This window comes from Thermobia domestica, chromosome 8, assembly GCF_964235325.1.
Source record: "Thermobia domestica chromosome 8, izTheDome1.hap1.1, whole genome shotgun sequence".
In the NCBI taxonomy this organism is placed as follows: Eukaryota; Metazoa; Arthropoda; class Insecta; order Zygentoma; family Lepismatidae; genus Thermobia; species Thermobia domestica.
This window is the reverse complement of record NC_137461.1, coordinates 158602715-158630507: the sequence shown is the minus strand read 5'-3', so window position 1 is coordinate 158630507 and position 27793 is coordinate 158602715. Positions and strand designations below refer to the sequence as shown.

The 27793-nt window shown below is 34.7% G+C and overlaps 1 protein-coding gene and 1 long non-coding RNA gene across 2 annotated transcripts in view; one reads left to right on the top strand and one right to left on the bottom strand.

Moving 5' to 3' along the window:
- LOC145691882 (uncharacterized) overlaps positions 1–11498 on the top strand; it is a 61401-nt gene extending 49903 nt beyond the window's left edge. Inside the window, exon 3 of the long non-coding RNA XR_014132576.1 lies at positions 8868–11498. This is a non-coding gene — a long non-coding RNA (uncharacterized LOC145691882). The remainder of the gene's footprint in view (positions 1–8867) is intronic.
- The window catches only part of LOC145691881 (alpha-tocopherol transfer protein-like), a 44562-nt gene extending 19707 nt beyond the window's left edge, over positions 1–24855 (bottom strand). Inside the window, exon 1 of the mRNA XM_081767190.1 lies at positions 24612–24855. Within this exon, the coding sequence (XP_081623316.1) occupies positions 24612–24749 (138 nt within the window). The 5' untranslated portion in view covers positions 24750–24855. The remainder of the gene's footprint in view (positions 1–24611) is intronic.
- Positions 24856–27793: the final 2938 nt, after the last annotated feature.

Here is a 27793-nt window from a genome sequence, read left to right as displayed (position 1 = left end):
GGGTGAAGAAAGTGGAAGGAAATGCATGAAGCTCAAGATAACCCTTACACAAAATTTGTAACGTGCACTTGAACATGGTATTTCATTCGATTCAAACATATCTGCTATTTGTGTAATTATTTAGTTATATGATGTTCCGTTATAGATTTTTTTGTAGCAAGTGAATTTCACATGATACTGGAATATTTCCCAGTACAGTATTTGCTCAAACCTTAGAAATTCGAATGCAGGAAATGACTACAAAGCTCTTCCTCTACTTTCAACATTTGTATTTTTTATTGCAAAAGGTTCTGAAGTACATTAAACTCAGATGTGCAAGAACACATCTGAAAGAAGCTCAAGATAGACAAGTATTCTTTATACTCTAGCAGTTCTTTATACGTCTCTGCTTCATTTAGAGTTTTGTCGTCCCAATACATTACAACTTGAATTTTCTCAAAGCACTTAATCAACTAGTTTTTTTTATTTGCATTGGTGAAATTATAACTTTTGAATTCAAATTCACTCGTTTGACATACTACCGGAACGTCCATAGCTCTGATTAAGATTGCTACGTCTCGGAGATGGTGTAAAAATTGAACAAATTTTAATTACACTAGTTAAGAATAATCCGGAGTTGAAGACACGCATGATACAATCAAATTTAAAATAGTGAATCTAACATCCTTATTGCATAGTAGTGATCTTTTTGTCTCCCGGGCGGACTCACTCTCTCTCTCTCATACAGATAGACACACACACATTATATATACGAACATGGTAAATATATAAAGGAGTTTTGCTAATTCTAACTGCTAGAAAATAGTGACCACAGGTTAATATAATATCAATATTAATTTAAAAATTTGCATTTCTTTCTAGGAAATTTTCTTTTGTAATTTTCCTCTACTTGAATTTCCGTGATTTTTTTTATTGTCCGCAATTTTAGGCGTAACGAGGATTAGGCCAAACGAGGATTAGGGATGCATTCGAGTCGAGTCGAGTCGAGATTTAAGCCTGTCTCGACTCGTCTCGAGAAAATGTTGTCTCGACTCGTGTCTCGACTCGAAAATATGTTTCTGTCTCGACTCGTGTCTCGACTCGACAGTCTCTGTCTCGACTCGACTCGAATTCGAGTCGAGACGTCTCGAAATTCGAGTCGAGACAAAATGTACGAGTTAAAATATACGCACACATCAGCCAGACCATCATGACTACCTACCTAATTGTCAGTATGTCGACTTTTGGCATGGATAAAAACGGCGACACGTCTTGGCATACACACAATGATCCTTGATAGGTCGCTGGAGAGAGCTGGCACCACATGTGCTCACTCAGGTCACCTAATTCCCGTAAATTCCGGAAAGGGGGGCGATGTGCTCTGACGTCACGTTCAATCACATCCCACAAGGGACATCACTCAAATGTCCGGCTCCAATTTCAATGAAACTTTTTTTGCTGATAGAAGGCATGTATGCATCATTACTTGTGATGACAAATTTTTGCCATAGTGCATGTTTTCTATTTTTTTAAATAGCTTTTAAGAGTTGTGATGTGGTTATTAGAGATTACTACAGAAGTCCCTTACTACCCTTTGTAAACGGAGCGTTAATGAAGAAAAGTGAAGAAAAACCATGTGGATACATATAAGTCCTGGGGGGAAGTCGTATGGTAGATATGACCTTGATGGCAGCCATCTTGAAATCCACCATTTTGAATTAAGGTGAAGTTTTCAAAATGGGAATAGGGTAATATGATACATAATTTCGGGCTAGAATTTAATTAGAAAAATAATGGTGAGGTTAGTTTTAAGATACACCCATTTGGGGGAAAGTTACAGGCATATTAATTGTTTTTACTTACTGTGTGCGTAAGTCCCTTCTTACTTTCGTCTCAAGACCTGTAAATCGATCGCAACGGCAGAGCCCGGTTTCGCACTAGTGTTTAGAAATCTTTAAACTCACTTGAGGCAATATTTGTGGATTATTGTATTGTATTTTGCCTTTAATTAAATTTGAACCCACTTCATGATCTTGTGCAAAGTATCACTAAAAGAGAATTTCTGTTTTTATGGAGAACGTAAGCATGGCAATTATAAAAGGTGAGTAAGGTGCGTATGTATTTATAAGAAAGTCTTTTGTGGTTCCGCCAACCTATTCTTTAGTTGTTTTTTTTTTCAAAATACTCATATCTCATAAATAAAAGAGTTATTATAAAATCTCTTACCACTATTCTTTAATACTTATAAAATTTTGTTTATTGTAAAAGCACTGGCGAGATATTTCTTAACGCCCACTAAAATTATGGTGGAGCTCCTTTGGCTAACGGTTAGTGTACTTGCCTTTGGCGTGGGAAACCTGGGCTTGATTCCCGGTTGGAGTTCATGTGGTTCGGATTCCACGTTAATCAGTAGGTCCACGTCTCACATAGCCTCGCTGCTGAACGGGACGTTAAACTCAGAATCAATTCAACTCAAAATTATGGTTTTGAATTTATTATGACGTCATTAGTTTAAACGCCCAACTGCCCAGTAATTATAAACATTGACTACATTATAAAATTGTAATTTGTGACGACTAAAATATCAGAAATTAAAGATTATTCTTTGGCTATGGAACATTTTGAAAATCGTGAAAAACTGGTACTGCACAGATACAACACACCTTTTGGATTTGTCATAACATGTCTTAGATAGCTTTGGTTCGATTCTCAACACGGACTGCAACTACCCGTTAAATTATGCATCCGAAAGGCACTCTTTGTTAAACCTCGCTTATCACCGCTCATCTTAATAATATATATAACTTCACCGCGAAGCAAATGTTGCATTTCTCTCTTTCATCCTAACACAAAACAAAACTAACCACAGCTGTGACACGAAGGAGCTATTTCGAAAAGAAACAAGCTGTGCTTCATAGAGATGTGTACCAAATGATAGAAGTATAAAGTATTGTTTTCTTTCCTGTTTATTGATATCAGTTGGTGTTCTTAATGAGTTTACTCATTAGTTTAGAAAGAGCATATATGGAATTTGGACATATGTTGTACGAATTCTCCTGAGAAATTGATGAGACCAGAAAAGTTATAAGGACAGATGTAATAGGTTTCAGCGCATCTACGTGACTTTATCAAATATTTATTCTCCGTAATGGTACCACGCGGAAAACTTGGTATAGGCCTACTTTTATCTTTGCCTCCCTCTGTTAGCTGTTTCGTATCATATATATCGGATGGTTTTGATATTTCTTCTGATCATTAAAACAACAATGGTACCTGTGTGCGTGCAGAAATGCAAAAGCACAAGGTAACTTCCTATTTGTTTTGGAAACAACAAACCCATTTGACGTGTGCGAGAGAAATTGAGCACAGCGAGATCGGGTGTTTACTCACGGTCAGTTCGCAGCAGGAGTTCATGGTAAAAAATTTGGCTATCTCGAAAACACTCGAAAAACCTTACAAATACAAAAGACTGCGCTTCAAAGAAAGTTTAGACACAGATGTTTCAATTTTCTTTTAGCATCTTTCTTCAGCAAAAGAGTCGGTTCATTGTATTCGAAAAAGGGAAGGGAGAAAGGGTGAATTTATATTTTCTGTGGGGGGTAACGTTGTAAGTAGTATAAACAATACATAACGCTTCCGACTCTGTACTGAAGCACCTCCTTTAGCGGTATATCACTATATATATCCTGACCCTCATCCACCTCAAGTTGTAAAGTAGAAAGGGACAGAAGTATTCAACATGACTGCGCACTTGAGTTTCAGTTCACAATACGAAAACCAGTGAGCAAGTAAACAGTCTTTTGTAGGATCGTGTTTTACTTCTTGAATTTATTTTTGAACATTTCTGTGAATTCAACAACAGAACGCCGTAGAAATAATGACTAGTTTTTACTCCAACCATTACTTTCGCTCCAACCCAGGGATGCCACATTTATGATTTCGTACTAGATTTAGTGATTTTACTATTGAACTAGTGATCTAGTACGTACTTTGGGTAAATAGGCACATTCTAGTGATTTTTTTGCATTTTTTTTCTGATGCAGACAAATGAGAAGGAAATGGTTCTTAAACTAAAAGGAAGAAGTATATTGCAGTTCAAAACAAATGTAGAAACCTTAAATTATTTTTTCTTTTGCCTCTGACTGAATGAAACCCCTGCTGTGTAACGACCTTAGGTAAACAACGGCTATCTTTGGTCCGCTACCTCCTTTTGTTAGCCGACATGAGATGGGTTACTTTTTTTTCTGGAAGAAAGTGAAGAAATAATTATCCAGTACATTTACGTTTTGTCAGGCACACAGGCGCACTCTGAACTTGTTTCCTAACGAATTTTAGCAACATAACATAAATGAAACATATGTACCAGAAAATAGAGGCAGTACAAACGGAAATTTTCATCTGTGACACATTTGATGAGAAATATAGTTAGATGTCACGTGCAAGTAATCTAAACATGTCCTATCCTGTAATTCTATTCGTATGTTTATGTAGGTGAGACTGAGAAATCAAGAAACAATAATAACTGGTTTTCTTCCAGGGGAAAAATCTAAATGTGAAGGGGTGTTACACTGGGACTTTAATTGCGTCCTTTGTACAGCGGTGGACACTTCTAAATGGTACACCTTAGCCGTAAATCTCCATATGGCTGTACCATTTAGAAGTGTCCACCGCTGTACAAGATTAACAAGTAATAGCAATTTTTTTAATTTATTTTAGTTCTTGGGGAGAGGAAGATGGAAGCGAACCCTCGTAAGGACCTCTGCAAGGAAACATGAATACTATCCGCCACTGTTTGTTACATTACACAAAATAGTTTTATATATATATATTTATATATATATTGAGTTTTAGTCAGGGTTTTCATTCTGCAGGAGAGGGGGGATAGTAATACCTGACGAACATTTTCTATTCTCAGAGTGTTGCAATGATAGCATTTCCTCCATTATAACTTGGCCAAGCTAGTTGCATTATATGTAAGGATTAAGTTAGCCTAAAAAGCTTAAATTTCTATGGCTGTTTTACTCTGTACCCATGTTTCTCATTTTCGGTCTACGGGACTCTGTGTCCGGAAATTTTCGATGGCTTCCAAGTCGGAAAATAAGTGTATCAAAGACATATATATTATATCTATGGTTATATGAGGCATGGATCTACAGTTTAAAATGGGATACCGGTAACAACTTCATGAGCTTCCACCGTAAATCAAACCAGAGTCTCCCGCGATCAAGGCGTATGTGTTAACCATACAGCCACGAGGAAATTCACATAAACACACACACATATATATTGTTGAGTTGATTTTGACTTTGCCGTCTCTTTCAGCAGCGAGGATATATGAAATGTAGACCTACTGATTAACGTGGAATCCGAACTACATGAGCTCGCGCCGGGAATTGAACCCGAGTCTTCCAAGGCAAAGACGCGTACACTAACAGCGGAGTTCACACACACACACAGAATCAGAGTCCTCACACACCAAGGGTGATAGCTGTGCCACTGAGTCACAGCGGCCACGGGGCTAGGTCGAGTCCACTTTACGTTCATAGTTTCTTAGTACATAAATGTTACGATTATGAAATAGATTTTCCTTAATGAGCTGCATAAAAACAAAAGCTTTCGAAATGCATTAAGCAATTAGCTCGATTTGAGTGTGAACTTAAAGTTATATCAGAGTGTAAATACGGATACGCACCAAAGCTCGAAAACTTAATACACTATTTCTCCTATATAGTCAGCATGTATCAAGCAATCGTTCAGCTTTCATTTGAGAGGATGGAAATCGAAGGCCCCTCAACAACTATGTTACTAATGTGCGGAATGTATTTATCTTACAGCGAACTGCTTTGATGCCAAGTGGCCTAACTCCAAAATTGAAATTTTCCAGGAGTGAAAGTTGAAGTTCAATATCTCATGAACAATCCATATTTCTTTTATGTTGGGAACCAAAACTATAACTACTGTATGTAGTTCATTGTTTTATAACTTAGTGTTTACAAAAATCCTTTAAAAAATACCTATTCATAGAAGTGAATGGTACTTATCTGTACTAGTTCTTGGCATCCAAGCAGTCCATTTATTGTAATACTAGCTTAATATACCCATTCTTCGCATGGGGGCTGTATTTGGAAGTCAACACCTGTGGAAGTATCACAATTCATTTCAGTGACCGTGAAAACTATGGATTTGACACTAGTATCAATCAATATGGGCTATTTATGCATGTCTCGGTATTCCTCACCCGCTGACACCCGGCCCGCATACAGTAGTAGCTGAATTTGCAAGTCATCGCTGATGGAAGTGTCACCATTGATCTCAGCGACCGTGAAAACTATGGATTTGACACTAATGTCGATCAATTTGGATTACTTTTACTACATGTCTCGCTAAATGCCCCCCTGAGACCCCCTGGTTCCAATTTTGACAAAAACGCTTCGCCTTAGACTGGGACCTGGACCAAGATATCCGTGACCAAAATTTGGTAACTCTCGGTCAACTTGTCTGGTCCCCAGGTCGGTCCCAGTAAACGTCCCCCCCGAGACCCCCCTGGTTCGAAATTAAAAAAAAAAACGCTTCGTCTTGATCTGGGGCCTGGACTAAGGTACCCGTGACCAAATTTTGGGAACTCTCGGTCCACTCGTCTGGTCCCCAGGTCGCACACAGACAGACAGACAAACACACAAACAAACTCTTTATTTTATTTATATTAGATAAGATATACTATGTAAAATAGTCTCGTATCATAATATGTGATTTACAACAAATGTTACATTATATATTATCCGTAGCTCGTAATATGCTGCAACATATTAAAGCCTCAGAATAGTTGGGCAAGCGAATAATCCAGAAGTTACGTAACCCTATTGCGTTCATGGGAACGAAAACACAATAATTATAACTATGCTAAATTACTATAGACTACCAACTGCTCATTCAGAGAATTTATGAAGTTCACTTTATCGCAATAGTTTTATACAAACTAGATTTAGACTACGGATAATAGTTTTATACAAACTAGATAATCAATTATTATTATTATTATTATCATTATATTTGCAGTACAACCAAATACAACGACATTAACTATTAGTTCTAATTAACTGAATTGAGCTGAAAATTAAATCTTGATCTTTAAAGATTAACTATTAATTTTATGCGTTCTGTACCTTCCTGAAGGAATAAAAGCTGGAATTGGTTTCAAGGCTGTTTCTGAGTGAATACTTTCTTCAAAATAATATTAAAAATTATAGAAAGATTTTCGAGACATTCGAGTCGAGTCGAGATTTTTAAGAGCCGTCTCGACTCGACTCGTGTCTCGACTCGAAAATTCGAGTCGAGAAATAAGTTTGTCTCGACTCGTCTCGAATTTTACAAAGTGTGTCTCGACTCGAATTCGAGTCGAGTCGAGATTCGAGACATGTCTCGACTCGAGCGCATCCCTAACGAGGATCCTTTATCGCCTAAAATGGCGGACTGAAATCTTATCATTTATCTGTCATAAAAGTTTCAGATAATTGGTTAGGTGAAACGAGGATTAGGCAAAACGTGGCGACACGCTTCTGATCACACCAGTGAATATCTATCAATTTCTACATCTAAGTCTCTCACTGACCTAGCGAAAGGATAAAGAGAAAGAAAAAATTTAAACAGCAATAATTACACATATTTCAATATCAGTAATTTCATTTCTGTTGAATTTATCTGTTTGGAATGTTACAGTGAAAGCAAATTAAAGGACATACCTAACTTTCATTCTGAATTTTAGGTTAATTCAGATATTAATGTCAGAGTTGCATTATGTCATGGAAGCATAGTGGAGCGCCAAGGTGATTGCATAATTAATCCAATTAACGAAAATTTGTTTCCATTAGGGTTAACGGACAGGTTCATTTATTTAGTTGCTGGTAACCAATTAACAAAAGAATGTAAACGCATTGGGAAATTAAAAATGGGCTCGTGTATTATTACAGAATGATAGAATCTTACATTTAAATATGTTATTCATACCTTTAGTCCAAGAGGAGAAAATTGCAAGGCATTACAGTCTTGTTATGAAAAAATCTTGTTTAGCGCTCTGAATAATGATGTTGATACAGTTACCCTTCCCACCATTTCAACTGGAGCATTTTTTATCCCAAGGAACCAGCATGAAATATTGCTTTAAGAGAAGTAAGGAATTTCTTGGAAGAGAATCCAGATGCCATAGACAAAATTGTCTTTTGCGTATTTGATGTAAAAAATAAAATAATTTATGAACAACTAATGCATGAATATTTTGTTAAATCAAAAAAGTGAGAGCAAATGAGCTACTTTGCAGAAGAATATTTTATTTAATGTTATATGTTTTTTGAGTACTATGTCTATTGGTAATGTTTTGCTAGTAATGAATTTAATATTAATACTCTGATCTTTTGATTTTAATTTCTTCAAAAATAATTTAGATCCTTTATTTTATGTATTTTATAGTAATAGGTAATAGGATACATGACATAAATTATGCATTATATCTCTTCTCACCTATACTTATGGTCATTCTTTGTTGTCAGTGAACCTATTAGGGAACTTAATAGTAATAGTAGAAGAAAAAGAAGAAAATTAAGAATACGCGAATTAAGTTAAGAAGAGAAAATATATGAATATTCCATCAATGAAGTATATGAAATATAAGTGTATATTTATGTCTAGCAGATACATTTTAACTAATATGTTTCATTATTGCTATGATCTAGCTTATGAAATATATATGTGTTATCGATACATGTAGATAAGTTGTAAGAATGTATTTGTATAATTCCTTAGAGGTGTCTCCAGCTTTACAAACATTCAATTGTAATATTCTTGTATATCACATTGTAAAAAATGATACAGAATGGACGAATTTAACTTTTCAGGAAAGATGAAGCTGAAATTAAAAGTAAGCGGACCAAACTGTTGATATGTTACCACGTTGAAAAGTTTCTTAAAATAGAATCCTGAATTATATTCATGTAACGGTAAGAACACTTACCAAGAAGAGCAGAGCAAGTGATTTAACCTGCAATGTATGGAAAAATAATATTTGATGCGCAACCATGTATGGAATGAAAAGTATTATAGGATGTAGAAAGTAAAAGAGACCACTATTGGAAACTGTAGGAAGTCTTTTAGGATATTGTGTTTGATGTTGCAGAATCTTCTACCGTTGAAGCATTACATCAAATGGAGGAAAAGTTAGAAGAAACAGTTTTACATGTTCAAAACCTATTAATAAGAAATAACATTTTCATAAAATCTCTTCTCAAGAGCTTTCGAATTTTCAAGCTCAAATTCAGAATAATTTTCAAAAAATTATAAATTTTCGGCACACATTGTACAAAAGAAAAAGACTAGAACAGCCCTTTAACACTTTAGATTCTAAGCAAATGCTGCATCTTACTAATTTATTTCGGAGTTTTGCGAAATCAGGGCTTAATTTTTGAAATTTTTGGGAATTTCTAAATATGATCCTACGATGGAGAGTTGTGGAGATGGTAAATTAAATGCCAATATGATATCGTACGAAATTCTTAATGCTAAACTATCTATTCTCTAAGCCACTCCTAGTCAATCTTAATTTGCTTTAGCCATTTTAGACACTATATCAACATTGTCGTGTTCTATCACAGAAAATTATACATTCTTGCAACTAAGGGATCACATTTTGAAAAAGAATTCACATTTTGAATTTTTCTTAGTAAGAGATATCATGTTCGTTGTCAGATATAAAACATGGATTGTAAACCTTCAACCAACAATAACTACAATAGACAATAATAAGATTATTGTTGTCATCAAGATCTGACATGTGTGATTAACAATTTCGTTTTATCGGTTTATTCAAAATTCCCAACTATGTCATCACGAATTCGAGAATGACAAAAGGGATTACCTATAGACATGGATGACAAACAGTAAAAGAAATTATCACTTCATGTGATTTTTCAAAGTGTCAGTCACAACTGCCCAAATAATGGAGTTGGATGACCATCATTATTTGTTAACACACCCTTAAAGATCAGTTACTTTATGGAATAATAGTGTTGCAACCAATTTCTCCTTGCTTGCATATTTAAATTTTGGCGCAGTTCAAATCATTCTCCCGTGTGGTATAAAATTAGAAGTGTCACAGCATATCTTTTTGAAGAGAAATTTCTCTTGCTTCGACAAGGAATTACAACAACCTAATCTTTTGTATCTGTTCCCTGCTATGATAGTGAACGATGATTTATTTTTCGTTGGTCTGGTTGACCAGAAATTTACACCCAATGCTTTTTCAATGTCAATACTCTTGTTAACGATTTATAGATATCCAGTATCAATCATATTAAAATAACACTTTTCTCTTCGGTTGAAACTTCATTCGAACGACCGACGTATTGAACATGAATCATTCCTCTCTGGTGTTAATTTTATTTGGCAATTTATACTCACGGTATAAATTGCTTAACCAAAGTAAATTATTGATTTTGCATTTTGTTTAAAGTCTGTGAGAGCAATAGAATTTTCTTCAGCATTTCAAAGTTTTCTAGGTAGTAATGACCTACTTATTTTCATCGCCATTCTTACACGTGTATAATGCGATTTGCATTAGTAAAAAATACTTCAATTACTTCAGCGAAAGCCTCCGTGTTCTAACACAATCATCCGAGATAATTTCCTGCTATTAATAGAAACAAAATATCAACGGAAACTCGAGCATAATCTCATTAGTCAACCTTAGATTTAATACCTAGAAGTATTTAGGAGTAATAATGACAATCTTTTAATAATTAATCTGAATAATTACATTCCTTATGTATCACATTTTGTAGTTCGCGGAACCCCTCTCATTTAACTAAGTTGGTACAGTAATGGTCATCAACTTTCTCAATCATGTAGGTTGCGGTATATGCTTAGTAGAGGAAATGCTGCTAACCAAAGCAGTTAATTATAATAACACCTCTGAAATTAACACTTCCTCGAACAATGTTATGTAACCAATATAAAACATATATATACGAGGAAATCAAAAAAGTTCTGGGAATGTTGTTATAGTTTTGGCATTTTTGGTGCAATCACAATGAGTCTTGTACAGTACAGTTCTTAGGTTGCCTAATTATGAATCTAACAAGCATCAACACATCTTAACAGGCAGTGTACGAATAGTGTATCTGAACGGAAAAGGCTGTAGTGGTCAGTTGGCGCAATTTCACAGATCGAGCAACGCTCAACCATCAAGTTCATTAGCAAATAGGGGAAAATCGGCTTCGGAGACTCTCATAGACTTAAAAAAAAAAAATAGCATCAAGGGATGTTTGGTTCTTCCCAAAACTAAAAATGGGTCTCAAATGCATTTTTGAAAGAAGATATCGAAACGAACGCAACGGCTGAACTGCGGAAGATACCAAAAGAGTAATAACGTCCGTGTTTCCAGCAATGGCAGGAGCGGTGCATTAAGTATGTATGTTCCGAAGGTGCCTACTTTGAAGGTGATTAAGTAAATGTATACTTATATCCTGGTAATAAAGAGCCACAATAAAATTCCTGGTACTTTTTGACTCCCCTTGTACATATATTATTTCTATACCTGAATATTATTTATTAGTTATCCTACATTTACCTGATATTTCATATTTATTCTATATTGTACACACATCATATTATGTTTATATCAAGGGATTATATATTTGGCTCATATGTTAACTTATATATATTAAGTTATATTTTGTTTCATATTTGACAATTAGATTATTTTTGCTAGAGAACGCACCTTCCCACACTTCTCTACCTATTCAATATTTGCGCCTTACATTTAGATACGCAAAATACCCCCACTCACCCTTACACTCATACAGATTTCATTCTAGCACTTATAAGTCAACATTATTATTATTATTATTATTATTATTAATAATAATAATAATAATAATAATAATAATAATAATAATAATAATAATAATAATAATAATAATAATAATAATAATATTTCATTACATTCGGTTTCTTATGACGCACTTGAGACTTATGATTCAGCAGCACACCAACATACTAATTTAACCCACAGCGTTTTTCACCTGTCTCAATAGAGAACATCCACCTACAATATCCACCACAGTAGTTTATCTTCGAAAAATTTAGAGCAGAGAGTGTAGCAAAATTAGGCCACAACGAGATATTATGCCTATTTTGGATTTTCTTTCCACACAATCTTTATGTATTGAATCATCATTATGTATTTGTAGTCAAATAAAACACAAAAGTCTTTCTATTGTCCCATATTTCTCAAGCTCCTAAGTTATTAATCTTTCTTTTCCAGCTTTCGGTCTGATTTTTGAAAACAATCTGAACCATGATTATCTCAGCATAACTGATAAGTTCGTATTTTTTAATTCTTATAATTTTATGTTGAGGTTGAAATAAACCGAGTACAAAACTATCGAACAGGTACCACGAGAGAGATTGATCACGTTGGAGAATCAAGAAGGCAATAAGAGGTTAATTCCAGAGGAAGCACTTTCATCCAAGACATGAGGCCAACCATAGCCTCATACCACTTGTATGATAGAAGTGTCGTACTGATTAGGAGCCATTAGCATTCTGAAGATACATAGCTATTTTCATGATCTTTTGAAGGAGGGAGAAATCAATCCGCACTAAAGGTCCGGATTCGAGTACCTGTTTGCTGAATATCAGAGACACGTGAAGCTATAGGCACTGTTGCAGAATTGTGTTTCATACCATATCAGCTTATATGAGGACTCTGTAACTGCATCATGGCTGAGGTACTGTAAATACTTTCCTTTACTGCATCATTTTCTACCAATAGGACCTAGGTTCGAATCGTCGTAGGTCACAAATTTTTATGTGCTTCAATTTCAGTTTCAATCCATACCCTGTGTGATATGCAAGATCTTCTCCTGAGGAAAAGAAGAAAAATGTCCAAATGACAGGAATTGAACTAGATCCATAAATGAAGACAAAGATTTAAACACTTATTTCCTTCATTCTTCCGATTTTTAGAATTTTCAGTTGATTTCATCTGTTTTCTGACTCCTTTCTTCTTTCCTCTCACATGCAGAAAATAACGAAATAATACATTATGCACATAGCGAATTATAATACCATTGATATATAGCACTCCTTGCACAACATGTTCCAAATAATACCTAGGTAGAGATTACTCTCGAAATTTCTCTGTGTACCAAATCCACAGCAAATGGCTGTTTCACTGTTCCACAGGCTTACCAACTGTCGTCTCCTGGTTGAATTGCTAGGTGTAAATCGAGTTTCATCTGAATAGGAGTTTGTTATAGCAGGGTCATACACGTTTCGTGGAGGCGGGTGAGATTTTAGTTGCAAAATTTGATTACTATTTCAGAATACTGATGCTAATAAAATTATTTTAAAATAATACATTTTCAAAAAGTAATGTTTGAAGCACACTTCATGTTGTGGTAACTTTAGAATTTTTTTTTTGCAAGCCTATTTAATTGGTTGTTTTTTGAGTCAATAATTTATTGAAGAAAGGTAATGTATGGGGCGTTCAGAGCACCATGGATCCAAATCCATTGTCAATAAAGTTCAGTTTTCCTCAGCAAATGGATTCTATTTCAAAACGTAATATCTTTGCAGTCAAGAATTCAAAACAAATATAATTAAAACCATGTGAAAAGGCGTCGGATATTTTCACAGGACAGCCGCTAAACAGGGGCGTCAGTGGGACTGGAGAGCAACCGCTTCCATTCCCATCCTGAATTTCATATTTTGGGAACAGTAAGGCAGTTTTAGAAATCTTTTAATAAGCGAAGTCCAAAAGAACAAGCTTGAAGTCCTTACACCGAATAAATACGGAGAACATATAGATGATTAAAACTGGAATGTTGCTTAGGCCCAATTTCCAGAATTTTAAGCAGGCCCTAAACTCGAAAGTAGAGTCATCTTTGGAATCCTTGGGTCAAAAAATATATAAGAGAACAATATAGGCCTATAGCTCCTTACGGCCAATGGTAATGGATTATAACTAGAGATGCAAAAAAGCCGGCTTTTTTGAATCGATGGTTTTTTTCACATAAAAAGCCGGCTTTTTTGGGAAAAAAACGAGAATTTTGGAAATTTTGGCTTTTTTCAACTTCATGAATTTTCTATTTAAATAGCTTTCTTATAGTATATTCTATAGTTAGATAAAAATTCCATGACCTGAATGTGATATTTCGCTCTGAAATTCACCATCAAGATGGATGGAGCACATGTTTTACGAATTAAAGCTAACATGAAGAATGTAGTATTTGAGGGTAATTTTAGAGGCTATTTAACTTTATTTTAACTTTTGAGTTATCGACATCTTTTTTCTTCTCTAGATCATTTTAGGTTGTCATCCGTGTTTCATTTCTAAGAGCTTTTAGTACTCTAGCTTCTAGCGCAAAAGTTAAACTTGCCCGTTTTTCTATTTATCCGTCAAAGCGTACGTTTTTCAATATATCCGTCAAACCGTACTTCCACATTTCTGTTATACTGTAGCTGTGAAGTGATTTAGCAATAATTTTCCGGACACAACCTTGAATACCAATTTATACAAATAATCAGTAGCGGATTTAGAAAAGTACTTTAGGAGGGTTTTTTTCTGATTGTTTCGTTTCCTAAAAAGTCCTAATTTTATTTGGGAAGTGCTTGAAGTTTATGAGTACAGGCATAACTAATATTTCGTTTCGTTTATATGTTTAGCAATAATGTTCCGGATACAACTTTAAAAATCATTTTATACTGAGAATCAGTGGCGGATTTAGAAAAGTATTTTGGGAAGGGTTTCTTACTAATGTTTAGTTTTTTTTAAACATTCGTAATTTTTATTTGACGGGAGCTTAAAGTTTATGAGTAAAGGCATAAATAATAGATATTTCGTTTGTTGCAGACATTCCGTAACTTTGGGGAACGGGCTTCAGTACGAAAGACCGCCCCCTAACCTTCGCAAAACCGTCACTGCTGGTAATTAGTAATAATAACGATTTAAAAACAATAAAAAAGGAAGTCGCCCAACTCACAGTACACGCACTATTTCTACATTCACAGATGGAATGAAGAAAAGCTTTGTCAGAATGGTCGAATGCTGGTTGAATCCCGGACTTCCCGATAGAAGCGCAAAAGCTAATCACTCAGTCATGTTTGTTGTGCAGTTGTATTTAGCTTAACTTAAATATATTCCGTAGTCTCTTTTTTTTTTGGGGGGGGGGGAGTTCCGTAATGATATGTTGAATCCCTCTTGTTAAAAATTCAGAAAACTTGAGGATTGGGTAAACTGTGATGGTGGTTCTATAAAACTTAACTGTAGAATTTCAAGAATATACAGAACCAAAAGCTCTAGATGTGCAGCCTTTAAGTGTATCATATAAATCTAAGTATTTCTCTTATGTTTTATTTTAATTTTATTTTGTTTCAAAAAGAGGATATGGAATATTTTGAAGTAAAAATACTACATACTATTTTGCTAGTTATTTGTGTATTCTTTAAAAAGAAGTGTTTACTTTTAGGGCTGGCTGATTTACACCAACTTTTTTTTTTAATAACTGGTTTAAACCACAAAAATAAAAAGAATGAAAAATGCGAATCGTGTGAACTTCATGGTAACGTTTCCAGATATCAAACTACCTGAAATAGTTTTATTTCCCTTTCACCTTTTAATCAAGGTGTCCCATGTTCAATTCTCGGTCGAACCAAAATCCTTCTTTCATGCGTAACCCAAGTAGCGGTTCGGATGTCAGTTTAAGCGAAAGTCTTCTCCTTGATAACCTCGGTATTTCGTAAGGATGTTAAGCCTAAATATACGAAACAAACCAAATTGTATATTTCTACATGCCTAAATGCGTGTTGTTTTATAAAGAAGCCAATATTGCTTAAATATATTGATAGAAATTGGCAAAATTTATCGATTGCCTACGTAGCTTCCAACATTAGCTTGGATTGGACTTTCAATGATATCTACGTACCGGTACTAAATTTGTAATTTAATACCTCAGTTTTAGCGTACTGATTATGGTACGTTGACCTTTAAATTTTACATGCAAAGCAATAACAGGATTTATCCGTTATTGTCTTACATTTCAAGTAATGACGGGATTTTCCCAATGGCTAGGGCGGGAGATTCTCAACTTAAGAAATTTACTGACCGCACTTCTTTAAGCTTATGGGAGTTCTTCCGGCATAACCCCGCTGTTGCATAATAACATCAAGGCGAAACAAACTTAGGCTATTTCTGTGAATATGTAATATAAATACATAAAGCAAAAAATCTAAGTCAAAAAAGCCTGGTTTAAACATCCCCCAAAAAACGGGTTTTTGGCATTTTCAAAAACAGCCACGGTTCTTGCCAACTCTGCTTACTTTTGTATATAGGAGGTTAAAAAATTCTTATTATATACATTGGTTAATCCTGTGGAATTCATAATGTAAATATGTTGAAGAAAAATTGTTTGAAATATTTTTTCGAAATTCATAGTTTATTTTCGAGGTTTTATATTATTATCAGCATCAACCACTAATTAAATGATTTTTTGTGTTATAGAGAAGCGATACAAAGTCTGTTTTATCAATTTAAAGCAGTATTTTGAAAAAAGCCCAAAATTTCCGAAGCAAAAAAGCAAAGCAGAAAAAACCGAGTTTTTTTCCAAAAAAGCCGGTTTTTTTCCAAGCCCTTGCATCTCTAATTATAACTGATCAAAATCCATATTTATTCTTTAAGGACTTCAAATTTTTTCTGTTCTACTTTGCTCAACAATAGATTTCTAAATCTGCATTACTACCCTCAAAATCTGAAATTCAAGGTACGAGGCGGATGACTTCTAAACATGAGTCCCCCTACTGGCAATCATATAAAACTCTAGGTTGCACCTTGTCACGTAGTTTTTCTTTCGTTTCGGATTCGTGGTTGCGAAGATATGACGTTTTCCGTCAGTGTATTGTTTTTGACATACCATGCATTTACGTAACGTAATTATGCATGATTGACTATGACTTATTAATCATTCCCAGCAACGTACACTATATAATGTTAATATCTTAAATTTATGACAAAGGAGGGGAAATTAGAACTTTTCCCCCATTCCATCAACGCCTTTGTCTAGCAGTTGTCCTAGGAAACTCTAGTCCACATCCTTGCACGATGTTTTTGTTTCATTTATTTCGGACTCTTGGATACGAAGATACTACGTTTGCTGAGCAAATGTGAACCTTTCTGAAAATGGACTTGGATCCCTTGTGCTCTAAAAATATTTTATAAAAAACTGAGTTGGAGCCAAATTTATCCTGCAATCCAAGTTTGTTCGAAACGCATAAAATTAGTTTTAGTTTGATTGATTACAGTCTTGCATTTGTAGCAAGGCTATATGAGACAGGGCTTTTTGTTTAAAGTGGGATCCGAATCACTAATTTTGAAATTTTACGTCGGATCGCAGTCAAAATCTATACAGCAAATTCCGACGTCTCATGCCTCTACCCTCAAAATTTAATGTTAAAAGACCGATAATTGCACCCTGTAGCATGGTGCATATATACAGACAGACGAACAAATTGAGATCAAATTGTCCCAGACACTGACATTCGGCACTGATGTTATAATAAGTGTCACGCTTTAATGGTTAGTTACGCGTGAGACTGCCATACCTTGCGCTTTCTCGACTGGTCCCTTCGTACAAGCTATGCCAAGGTGTAAAGTTTTAAAGAAAATTTAGGATTGAGGTAGGGAAGAGTAACGAAATAAAATTTTCATAATATAAGGAAAAAAATGATGGTACAAAATTAATTCTTATCTGAAGTTTCCAGTTACATTTCAACCGATTCACTAACGTTAGAATCATCAGAAGCATTTTTCGGATCAACACTATTACCACTTGTTTAATTTTCCAGTTTTTTCACAGTATTGCATTTTTCATAATGATTATTCATTCTTTCAACTAAACCAAACATTTCTTTCTTACAAGTTTTGCAACGAGCTCGTATGATCATTTTCTTATCTGATGAAGTTTGAGTTACTTTAACAAATTTCCTCCAAATTATGTACTTTTTTCTTCCCGTAAAACTCATGTTAAATGATTCCAAGTTGTACGCAAACTGAGAACCAACATGTACTGTATCGACGAATGCCGTGATATTTTAATTTCAGAACCGCAATTTAGCAAATGACGTTTTCTTTGCTTTCTGAATACAAGACAAAAAATTGTTACCATGATAATTATTTTATATATTCTTTTAATATCAGTTCTACAAGTAGTCCAACCTTAGACTACGACACTTTTTCGCAAGTTAACTGAAAAGCATTTAAACAATACAATATACGTTAAAAATAAGGGGGAAAAAGAGAGAAAATAAATTGTAGATCACCACGTTGGCTTGCTGTAGCTACGAAAAAATCAAAACATTAACATGGGAAGAAAATAGTCTTCTGAATGGGAGCACTTTTTGACAATTTTCTTTCTCTGGCAGACTTTTTAACAAAAATAAAATAAAATAAAAATAAACGTATGTTTAAAACAAGTCTTAAAAAGTACACATGTTTAAATCAAAATGTTTAAAACGTATACATAATTTGTTTTGGACAAAATAAATTGTTTAAAACAAGTTTTAATATTTTATTTTAAACATTTTGTTTTAAACAAAACAACCCTGCCTCAATCCCAACTGAGATGTTATCATATCGCTTTCATTCTACCTAAGGGTTGAGTGGGGGGCCGAATTTTTGCGAAAAATTGAGTATCTGACAAGCCGTTCAACTTAAGGAGCTGATATTCAGTATATTAACTCTTTATTAAAAATAAAGAAAACGTGTTTCAGTTTTTTTTTTTTTTTTTTTTTTTTACAAAAATCTTTTATGGGGTGACACTTTATATGGGAAATTGGTGGTAGGTTGATTTGTAAAAGTAATCGGAAACGATCGATATTAGTTGAGAAACAATTATTAGTTGAGAAACAAAGAATACAGTGCTTTGCATTATATATCCACTGCTTTCTATTATAGTAATTGCTGAAGCTTGGATTTATTATATGGAGCGTTCAGAGCACAAGACAATCAAGACATATAGTTATGAGAAAAAAAAAGACATTAAATTTTTATTGTAAACTCAATTATATGCAAAATTTTCCTTTTTTTCCTTTATGTTAGTCTACTTTACCTTGATTTGAGACTCAAATTTCATCCTATTTTCCACTGAAAAATATCTATAACTCAACAAGGAAATAATTATATATGATAATGAAATTGAAATTAATCGTAATTTTGCCCATGACACATTGTCATTTTATATCGTAAAGGTGAGATCCACCGCTATTGTAACAGAGCAATACCTGAGCGATTGACGAAATTCGAACTTCGATTAGTGATAATTTCATAGCCTTGTTCATTACAACGGTAATTGTATTGTATTGTATTTATTTTCATCCTCTTTCATACAAATTGTTCACAACGTGAACGCATGAGTTGGACACGTCGTAAGAACACTGAATGTGTACATATGTATAGATTTAAATCTACATGCAATATTAAAATATTGTAAATTTATGTAAAAAAAAAGTACAATTTTTCATTATTCTAATTTACATACATCGATATAAAACAACATAACAGTTAATAAAACCTTACATTATAGACATACAAAATATATATACTTTAAACATTATTTACTACAGGCGAGATATTCTTCTACAGAATAGAAACAGTGCTCGAGTAGGTAGGACTTGACTGCTTTATTCTTTAGTCAAAGAAGATGCCGTGGATCATGTGTCAGAGTTGATGACGATGGGTTTCTGTGGGTCACAGTGGGTCATGGTGGGCGGTGGGTCGGAGTAAATCATGATGGTGGTGTGTAAGTATGGGTCACGGTGGGTTGGAGGCCGCAGTGGGTCACGGTGGGTAATGGGTTATAGTGGGTGACGGTGGGTAATGGGTTATAGTGGTGACGGTGGGTGATCGGTCAGTGGGTCACAATGGGTGGTCGTGGATTACACTGAGTGGTGGGTCAAGTTTTCATTGACCCACGCCAACTATGGCTTCCTACTACCACAGTACGTAACTAGTATACTAAGATTTCGTTGTTGTAGTGCGATATGTCCTTTCGAGTATTAAACCGTTATAAATGTATGAGAGAATGGATGTGTCATGTAACTTCAATATTGTTTATCAAACCCTTGTAATCATTTTTCATGTGTAGAATTAATCTCATAAACCATCTCAGTTTATTTGAGCAGTGGAAAATTATCAAGTCTTCCCTCTCGCCCCCCCCCCCTTCAGGCGCGCACTCAGCTACTGTATTGTATCAGGTATAAACGTGAAGAAACACACTTCATATTAAATGAAGTTATTTATAAATTAGTTCTGCTGCATCAAAGAGTCATTCATCAAAAGATGAAAAACATTTCTACGACAATCATAATGGAGACAAAAGAACAAACTTTCCATTACTAATTATGCTAATTATTAATTGATATTATGCCGTACGCTCTACTAAACAATCTACAGTGAATTAATTGTTATACTTTATTATATTTTTTATAAGTTTCTGTATTGAATAGGTGGAAGACAATTTAGCTATTGTTTTTCATAGTATGAACTCTCAGTATGAAAGTGCTGCTTATGGCCCTAGATTGGAACTATGAATACTTATTATGTTTAAAAATGAAATCTTTTAGTTTAACGTACCACGATTATGCTCTTTAGAATGAGGGAAACGATGATAATGCAACTTAATGATGATGGAAGACTTAGTTGAGTGAGAACGTGAGAAGAAACGAGAGTACTCCTACGAAACCCACGGATATGATATTGCCACCACAAGCTTTCTTAGCCGGGAAACGAACCAGAGATTCTATGCATTCGGCAATAATACTGATTGTTTATCCAATTATAACAGATTACTTCAGTGTATATAAATGGAGTGAATTTAAACGAAAACTTGTAATAGCAAATATAAATAATATAGATGATTTTTAATTATATTTTGTACTGAACTCTTTATTTTAAACTGTTCAAGTCTCAACATTACCAACTAGTACCGTACCAAATGTTTCTCCTAAATATTTTTGTCTTTTTCTGGTTCATTGCAATGATCTTTTCATTGCACCTAAGACATGACATAATCTTAAATTACGCATCATTTAACAGTCATTGAACCTACCTGCTTGTATTTACTAATTAAATAGCGCTCTAAAACAAGTAACTATGTTATAAGGTCAAGGTCATTTGGTCACATGCAGCTAGGACTGCCATATTTCAAAAATGAAAATCCGGGACGCCACTAAATGTAAGTTTCGAGTATCTATGAAATGTTTAAAACGAAAAGAAGTGCCATATTAATTTACTTTCTTCCATTAGATAGAGTTGTTCAAGTATTACGTAATCACATTTTCAGTCATTTTAATAAGTCTTTCTCGTCCCTAGTTATGCAAACGTATGCTGATGATTTATCACTTTTCCCATGGTAATTATTTTTTAAGAAAATTCTCAGGATCTGTTATGTTTCATGGCTTTCAGAGTCTGTTTTACCTCATTCAGGATATGATGTTTCTTTTCACACGTTTTGTCTATTCGTGTCGTATTCTCATTTTTCTTTCTTTCTTTTCTTTTTCTTTTCTTTTTTTTTTTAAAGGTTAATTCGTTGGCAATATGTTCTGGCAGCCTTTGCTCCCTTTAAAGAACTTCTTTAGTTAAATATTTACTTTATTCTAAACCTTTTGTCCCTGGCCCAGTGAAACGAATGCTTCGTTCAGAATCAATTTAGTTACATTGTGAACATAATTAAATCTATGTTTTATGTATTCAATGTTTTTTACAACTTTGGAATTACCGTACTCAGAAGTTGTAGAGAATAAGTATTAGGGTTAGGATTTTATTGCACTATAAATGCGGGGAAAACGCAAAATAAAATATGCAATTATGCACTAAAAATCTAGAATAATGCACTATGATTTGAAAAAAAAAATGCTTTCACAGAGAATCATCCGTTACTATTTATTAGTGTATTACCTATATATATGTACGTGGTTCTACTCTATTGTGTTTTTCTCAAAAGAGGCAAGTAACACTGAGTTGCAATAAACAACAAAAATCATATGAAGGTTTTCGAACTGAAATGCATGGCGGTTGTCTGCAAATAACGATTTGTACATTGAAAAGGTTCTTTCAGTTTCTACAGAAACCACCGGAGCATATTCAAAATAGACCATATCACTTATTCCTAGATCACTTTCTAATTTGGGCAGTACAAATTTTCTGCCTGAAAGAATGTTCACTATCGCACACAAAACATGGTACCCTGAGTTTTTTTCAATACATCTGTCATTTTTCTTGACACTACCAGTCCTACTTCCCCAGAAACACTTTCTAATTCACTTACTGCATTTTTTATTGAGTCAATTGAAGTTGTCAACTTTTTTCCACTGCATTTTTTATTGAGTCAATTGAAGTTGTCAACTTTTTTCCACTTTTCTCTAAGGAAGTAATCCCACCTGGTAGAAATCCAATATTAGATTGAATGTACACAAGCTTACCTTGAATTTCAGGATTGGCCAGTATCTCTTGTGCAGTTCGAATCGCGGAAGCTTTGGAAGGGTCGAAAGATTCTATCGTTTTCTTCACAGCTTCGAAGTTTTGACAATAGTATTTACAGGCTTCTAGCCACGTTCCCCACCTGGTAAAAACGGGGCTAGGTGGTAGAAGGAGTTCAGGATACTCAGACTTAAAAGCAGCTACACGTGATGGGGCCTTACTGAACACTTTCTTTACGCTTCCTATGAGTTTATCAACATCAGGAAACTGCACACGTATCTCTTCAGCCACTCTGTGGCAACCATGCGCGAATCATGCGTAATGTGAATCATTTTCGAATATAGCGCCTGCAGTGAGTTCGCTGCTTTTACCATATACTGTGCAGCATCGGTTACAAAGAGCAGCACGTTTTTGTAAAGGACGCCATTAGGCCATAAGAGATATTTTAAAATTTTTTATAAATGCTCAGATCCGCCTCTTCCGTTTCGGCATCTGAAGACTTTAACCAAAACGTTCTATTACCATCGCATTTTATTTTTCTTTAGCCTTTTTCATCATAGTTTATTTGCGATAATTGGAAAGAAGAAAGGGAACAAGGAAAAGGGTGGGAAGTCTATAAGAGATGTATTGATTTATCAAATAACTTACTGATCGTGGAATAATTTACCTTTTCCAGAACTTCGCTATTTAAAATAAATGTTTTACCCGGCCCACCCTCCTGCATCACTCCAACAACAACATTCACTACATTTCGTCCCTCCGAATCACACGTTTCATCCATGGACACCCATATTTTCTTTCCGTCCACTTCTTGTCTAATATACTGCATTGTTTTCTCGTAAAGTTTTTCCCACGTAATTCTTCCTTGATGTCGAAGAATTGGGGAGGAGTTAACAAGTGTATTTTTCCAAAAAGTCACGCAATGTCATGTTGTCCACTTTGTTCAACAGAATATCAGCACAAATAAATGCTTCGCACAAATCTTCGAAAAAAAAAAAAAAAAAACAGAATCATTTTTGGATGTGCCACACTGCGGGAGAAGTTGTTGCACGGTGTTTGTCTTTTTTTCCTTAAGTCCCCGTGTGTGTTTGTCCCTTGAAACATGCTGTTCAAGGTAAATTTTCTTTCGGCTGAAACTGCCGTATCACACACCTTGCAGTAGAGAACACTTCCATTTGTTGTAAATACTTTTTCCTCTCCAAATTCACTCACAAATCGTTTAAGCTTGGAAGCAGTACTCTCTTTTATCTTCGGCATTTTATCCAGATAAACTGCAGAATTAGGCGTCTACCAACAGCTCACCAAAACAGTGAATGCCAAGGTCACTGAACTCTCGCTCCTTCGCTTCATGTGACTAATCGCCAGAGACTGCAGTCTGCGGACATAGGCCACGCCTACTCGAAAGGCTTCGAACTACAATCGTGTAGAGCAATTTTCCTTGCATTTTGTTTTGTGTAGGCGGAAGCATTGCGCTTTAATTTATTGTTTTTATAAGAAAAATGAGAATTATGCAGTTAAAGGTAAGAATAAATACTAAATATCCATAAAATGCCCAAACAACTGTAAAAAAATGCACAGAAATGGGCAAAAAATGCAAAAAACGCACAAACAAGTTTGTCTTAAATTACTTCTTTTTAATAAAATAGGATTTATAACGCAACGAGCAATGTTTATACTAATCCAGAAAAAAATGCAAAATCATCAAGATCCTAACCCTAATAATTATATACATAATCCTGTGAAAAAAGGAAACCATAATATTCCCTTCCTTTCTTCTTCTCTGAAATCCGGGAAATGTAAGCGTCCCAAGAAACATTTTCGAGACGACGGAATGCAGATCTCGATTCCGTGACGGTCTCGGATTTTCCGGGACGAATGGCAACCCTACATGCAGCTATGTTATAAGGTGAAGGTCATTTGGTCATAGTGTCGTTATGTGTTAGACGGTTTGTCGTACTTCTTTATTAAATCGTCTTATTGTGACATTATTTCGAACAATAATCAAAAGTAGAATTAAACGTTACTCGAGTGCACGTTTCCTTTATATTAACTTTAAACATTTCTTTTAATCTGATAATACAATTGTGACTCAAAGGAAAATATGTGTACTTACAAATAAAAGAGTGAAGTATTTCTTGATGGGAGCACTGACGAATTTTGCTGTGTGCTCAAGTCCATAATAATACAGATCAAAGATTACAATTAGACCCCTTCTAAAACTGTCTACTTTATATGATAAATCTAACGCCATTGTAGCTATCCAAAACAATTTTTCCAAATCTAAGTTCGAAGCACTTTCCGGATATCTGAATATCACTACTCGATAACCTTCTGGAGTCAGCTTCGGGAGAAAACAAACGCCACTGAAATATATGAGAATGAAAAATGAAGCGAAAATGATCATGTTAAATATATTTGATTTTTGGGGAATATTATTTGATATTTTTAGGCCATTTTATTTCTACATCTGACAACTGTAATTTTTGTGGTGAACTATTTTATAAACAAATGTCAATCTACATCTCATTACACCTCATCAATCAGAATAACAAATATAATCAATAATAATTTCTTATTCTTTGAAATGTTAAATGTTAATACTTTTGGCATAACATGGTTCGCTCACTGTAATATGCAAGGATTTTGAAATTTATTGGACGTATATACATTAAATAGAGCATGTTGAAAAAAAAATCAAATATTTATATAATTTCAACAGTCATATTCAAACGTTAATTAACCCAATCAAACATTGATTTACAAATTAACCAACGACATTCTTATAACTACTATTTTACATAAAGAGTAATAAATAAAAAGCAGTTACTTGCATATGGTGTTATAAATATTTAAATTTTAGGTATTGCATTATACATAACGCTGCGTTATATATAAATTTTAGGTATTATTAGAGTAATATAACATTTGTGAACAAAAAAAAAAATGCACATTTAGATATAATTGAAGACCTGAATTGCAGAACATCCCACGTCCACTGGAGTAATTTTGTGATTTTTTGTGATTCTGTTTAGCTGAAATTATTTTGTATTTTTTTAAGAAAAGGTTTTGATTTGGACTTAAGTATTATACAAGTGAATAGCCCTTAAAACATAGATGTTAACATATATATGTAAAAAAAAAAAAAAAAAAAAAAAAAAAAAAAAACGCAAAATACGAAGAAAAAAGAGTGGACTTGGGATGTTAGGCAATTCAGGTCTTCAATTTAAATGACGTATTTTCAATACTTTACATTTTTTCTCCGGTATTTGATTCAAGTTCTGTGATTAGTAAGTGGAAAATATACTACGCAATGCATTTATGAAAAGGAATAGAGAAATATAACAAAAATAGAAGCAAATGATAAAATTAGGCAGGAATTAATACATCGAGCCAGCATGTTCTTGGGGCACTTCTGAAGCATCAAAGGTAAATAAACTGGGAATAGTGTAGAGGAACAGGATCAGAATGTTGCACTTCTTGGTATAGGCTTCATATACAGGGTGCGGCAGAACCAACTAAGCAGTTTTAAGGAGCAATAAAAAGTAAATCTGGATATACAAAGAAAAATGTTTTTATTTTCTAAATTAGTACAATATACCATTTTACATTCATTTAGTTTTGAAAATTATGTCCTCAAGATGGCGGCCGTTAGCATCAATACATTGTTGTAGACGATCCCTGAACTTTCGAGCAGCTCTTGCACACATATGGCGGGGTGTGGCATTCACTTCGTCAATAATCCGCTCTTTTAACTCTGGTATGGTGTGAGGACGGCTTTTGAAAACCCTTTCCTTCAAATATCCCCAAAGAAAGTAGTCACAAATGCTCGAATCTGGTGACCGCGCAGGCCACCCGACATCACCCCTCAAAGAGACGAGGCGTCCCGGAATTTTTTTTTTTTCAAAACATCAAGCGAAATTCAAGCTGTGTGAGCAGTAGCTCCATCCTGTTGAAACCACAAGTCCTTCAGTCCATGTTCTTCAACAATCTAGTCCATTCTGGGTTCCAGAAAATGTTTCAACATTGAAATATAACGTGTGGAATTCACTGTCACGGACACTCCTTCCTCAAAAGAAAGCACGTTGTGTAGCGATCACAGATCTGTTGTTTTCATAATAAGCGCGAACGGCAAAACCACGATGTGTACCGGTCCAGACCATATTAGATACTGAAATGGGGTCAATGACAGAACAAAGGCAGATCACGTGCAACTGCCTACCCCACCACAGCTCTCGCGGTAATCGATAGAAACTGCTTAGTCGGTTCTGCCGCACCCTGTAGCAAGGGTGCCCACAAAGGGGGGCTATGACGCAAACTGCGTCATTGAAATATTTGGGGGGTAAAAATCTATATAAATATGTTTGAGGGGATGTAAAAATTAATCGAAAAGACTTTTTTTTCATGGAAGGACACCTACGGATAGATAATTAGGGGGAGAATGCGTCATGGACATAAGGGGGGTGGGCACCACTGCCCTGTAGTATGTGCGTAACATATATTGTAATCAGAATATTGTATGAAAATACAGAAACAAGTAGAAAATGGAATTCTATGGAAACTAGAATCTATGCACTATAGAAAGAAGGTAAGAGTGAATAGCATCAGGGAAGTCTACAAGGACAAATAAACTGAATAATAGGGTAGGAAAATACAGACTATTTTGATTTCGAATCGAGTCCCAAACCGCATTTCTTATTACTTCTCTTATTATCAAATAGTAGAATATATGTAAAGTTTCACACTGATAACAATTGAGTTGCATTTCTTGTGTAGTATATTTCCAAAATCTGCGAGTTCAATACTCAAACTTGAAATACGTCTACAATTTTTGCTTGTAATAGGGGAATAAGATCGAATATCGAACTTGTTCCTTGGACGCTAAATCCTTATAAAAAGCCATTATTTCCTATCTCTTAGTGTTTATACTCTCTGGAAATTAAAGTTAAAACCAGAAAACTGGCTGAATTCTGACCTGTCAACATCCGAGACGATGGCAGAGTCAACGGAATTTTCATCTTTGAATTGTCAGTATGTAAAATATTAAAATCTGGACAATGTTCAGCAGCGCTCCGAACTACTTCTGATACTCCCAGAACCATGTATGTTGTTTGGCGAATTACGGAAACCATTGATAACAGCTACATTGGAACATCAAAAATACTCGTATGTAGCAAACAAAGAGATAGTAATTTCCTCAATCAGACTTTCGTAGCCACAAACGTAACATGTTCGCGTAGCCCAAGGAAAGATGAGGTCGTGGTCATTATATAATCGTAACAGAACAATATAGGGTGG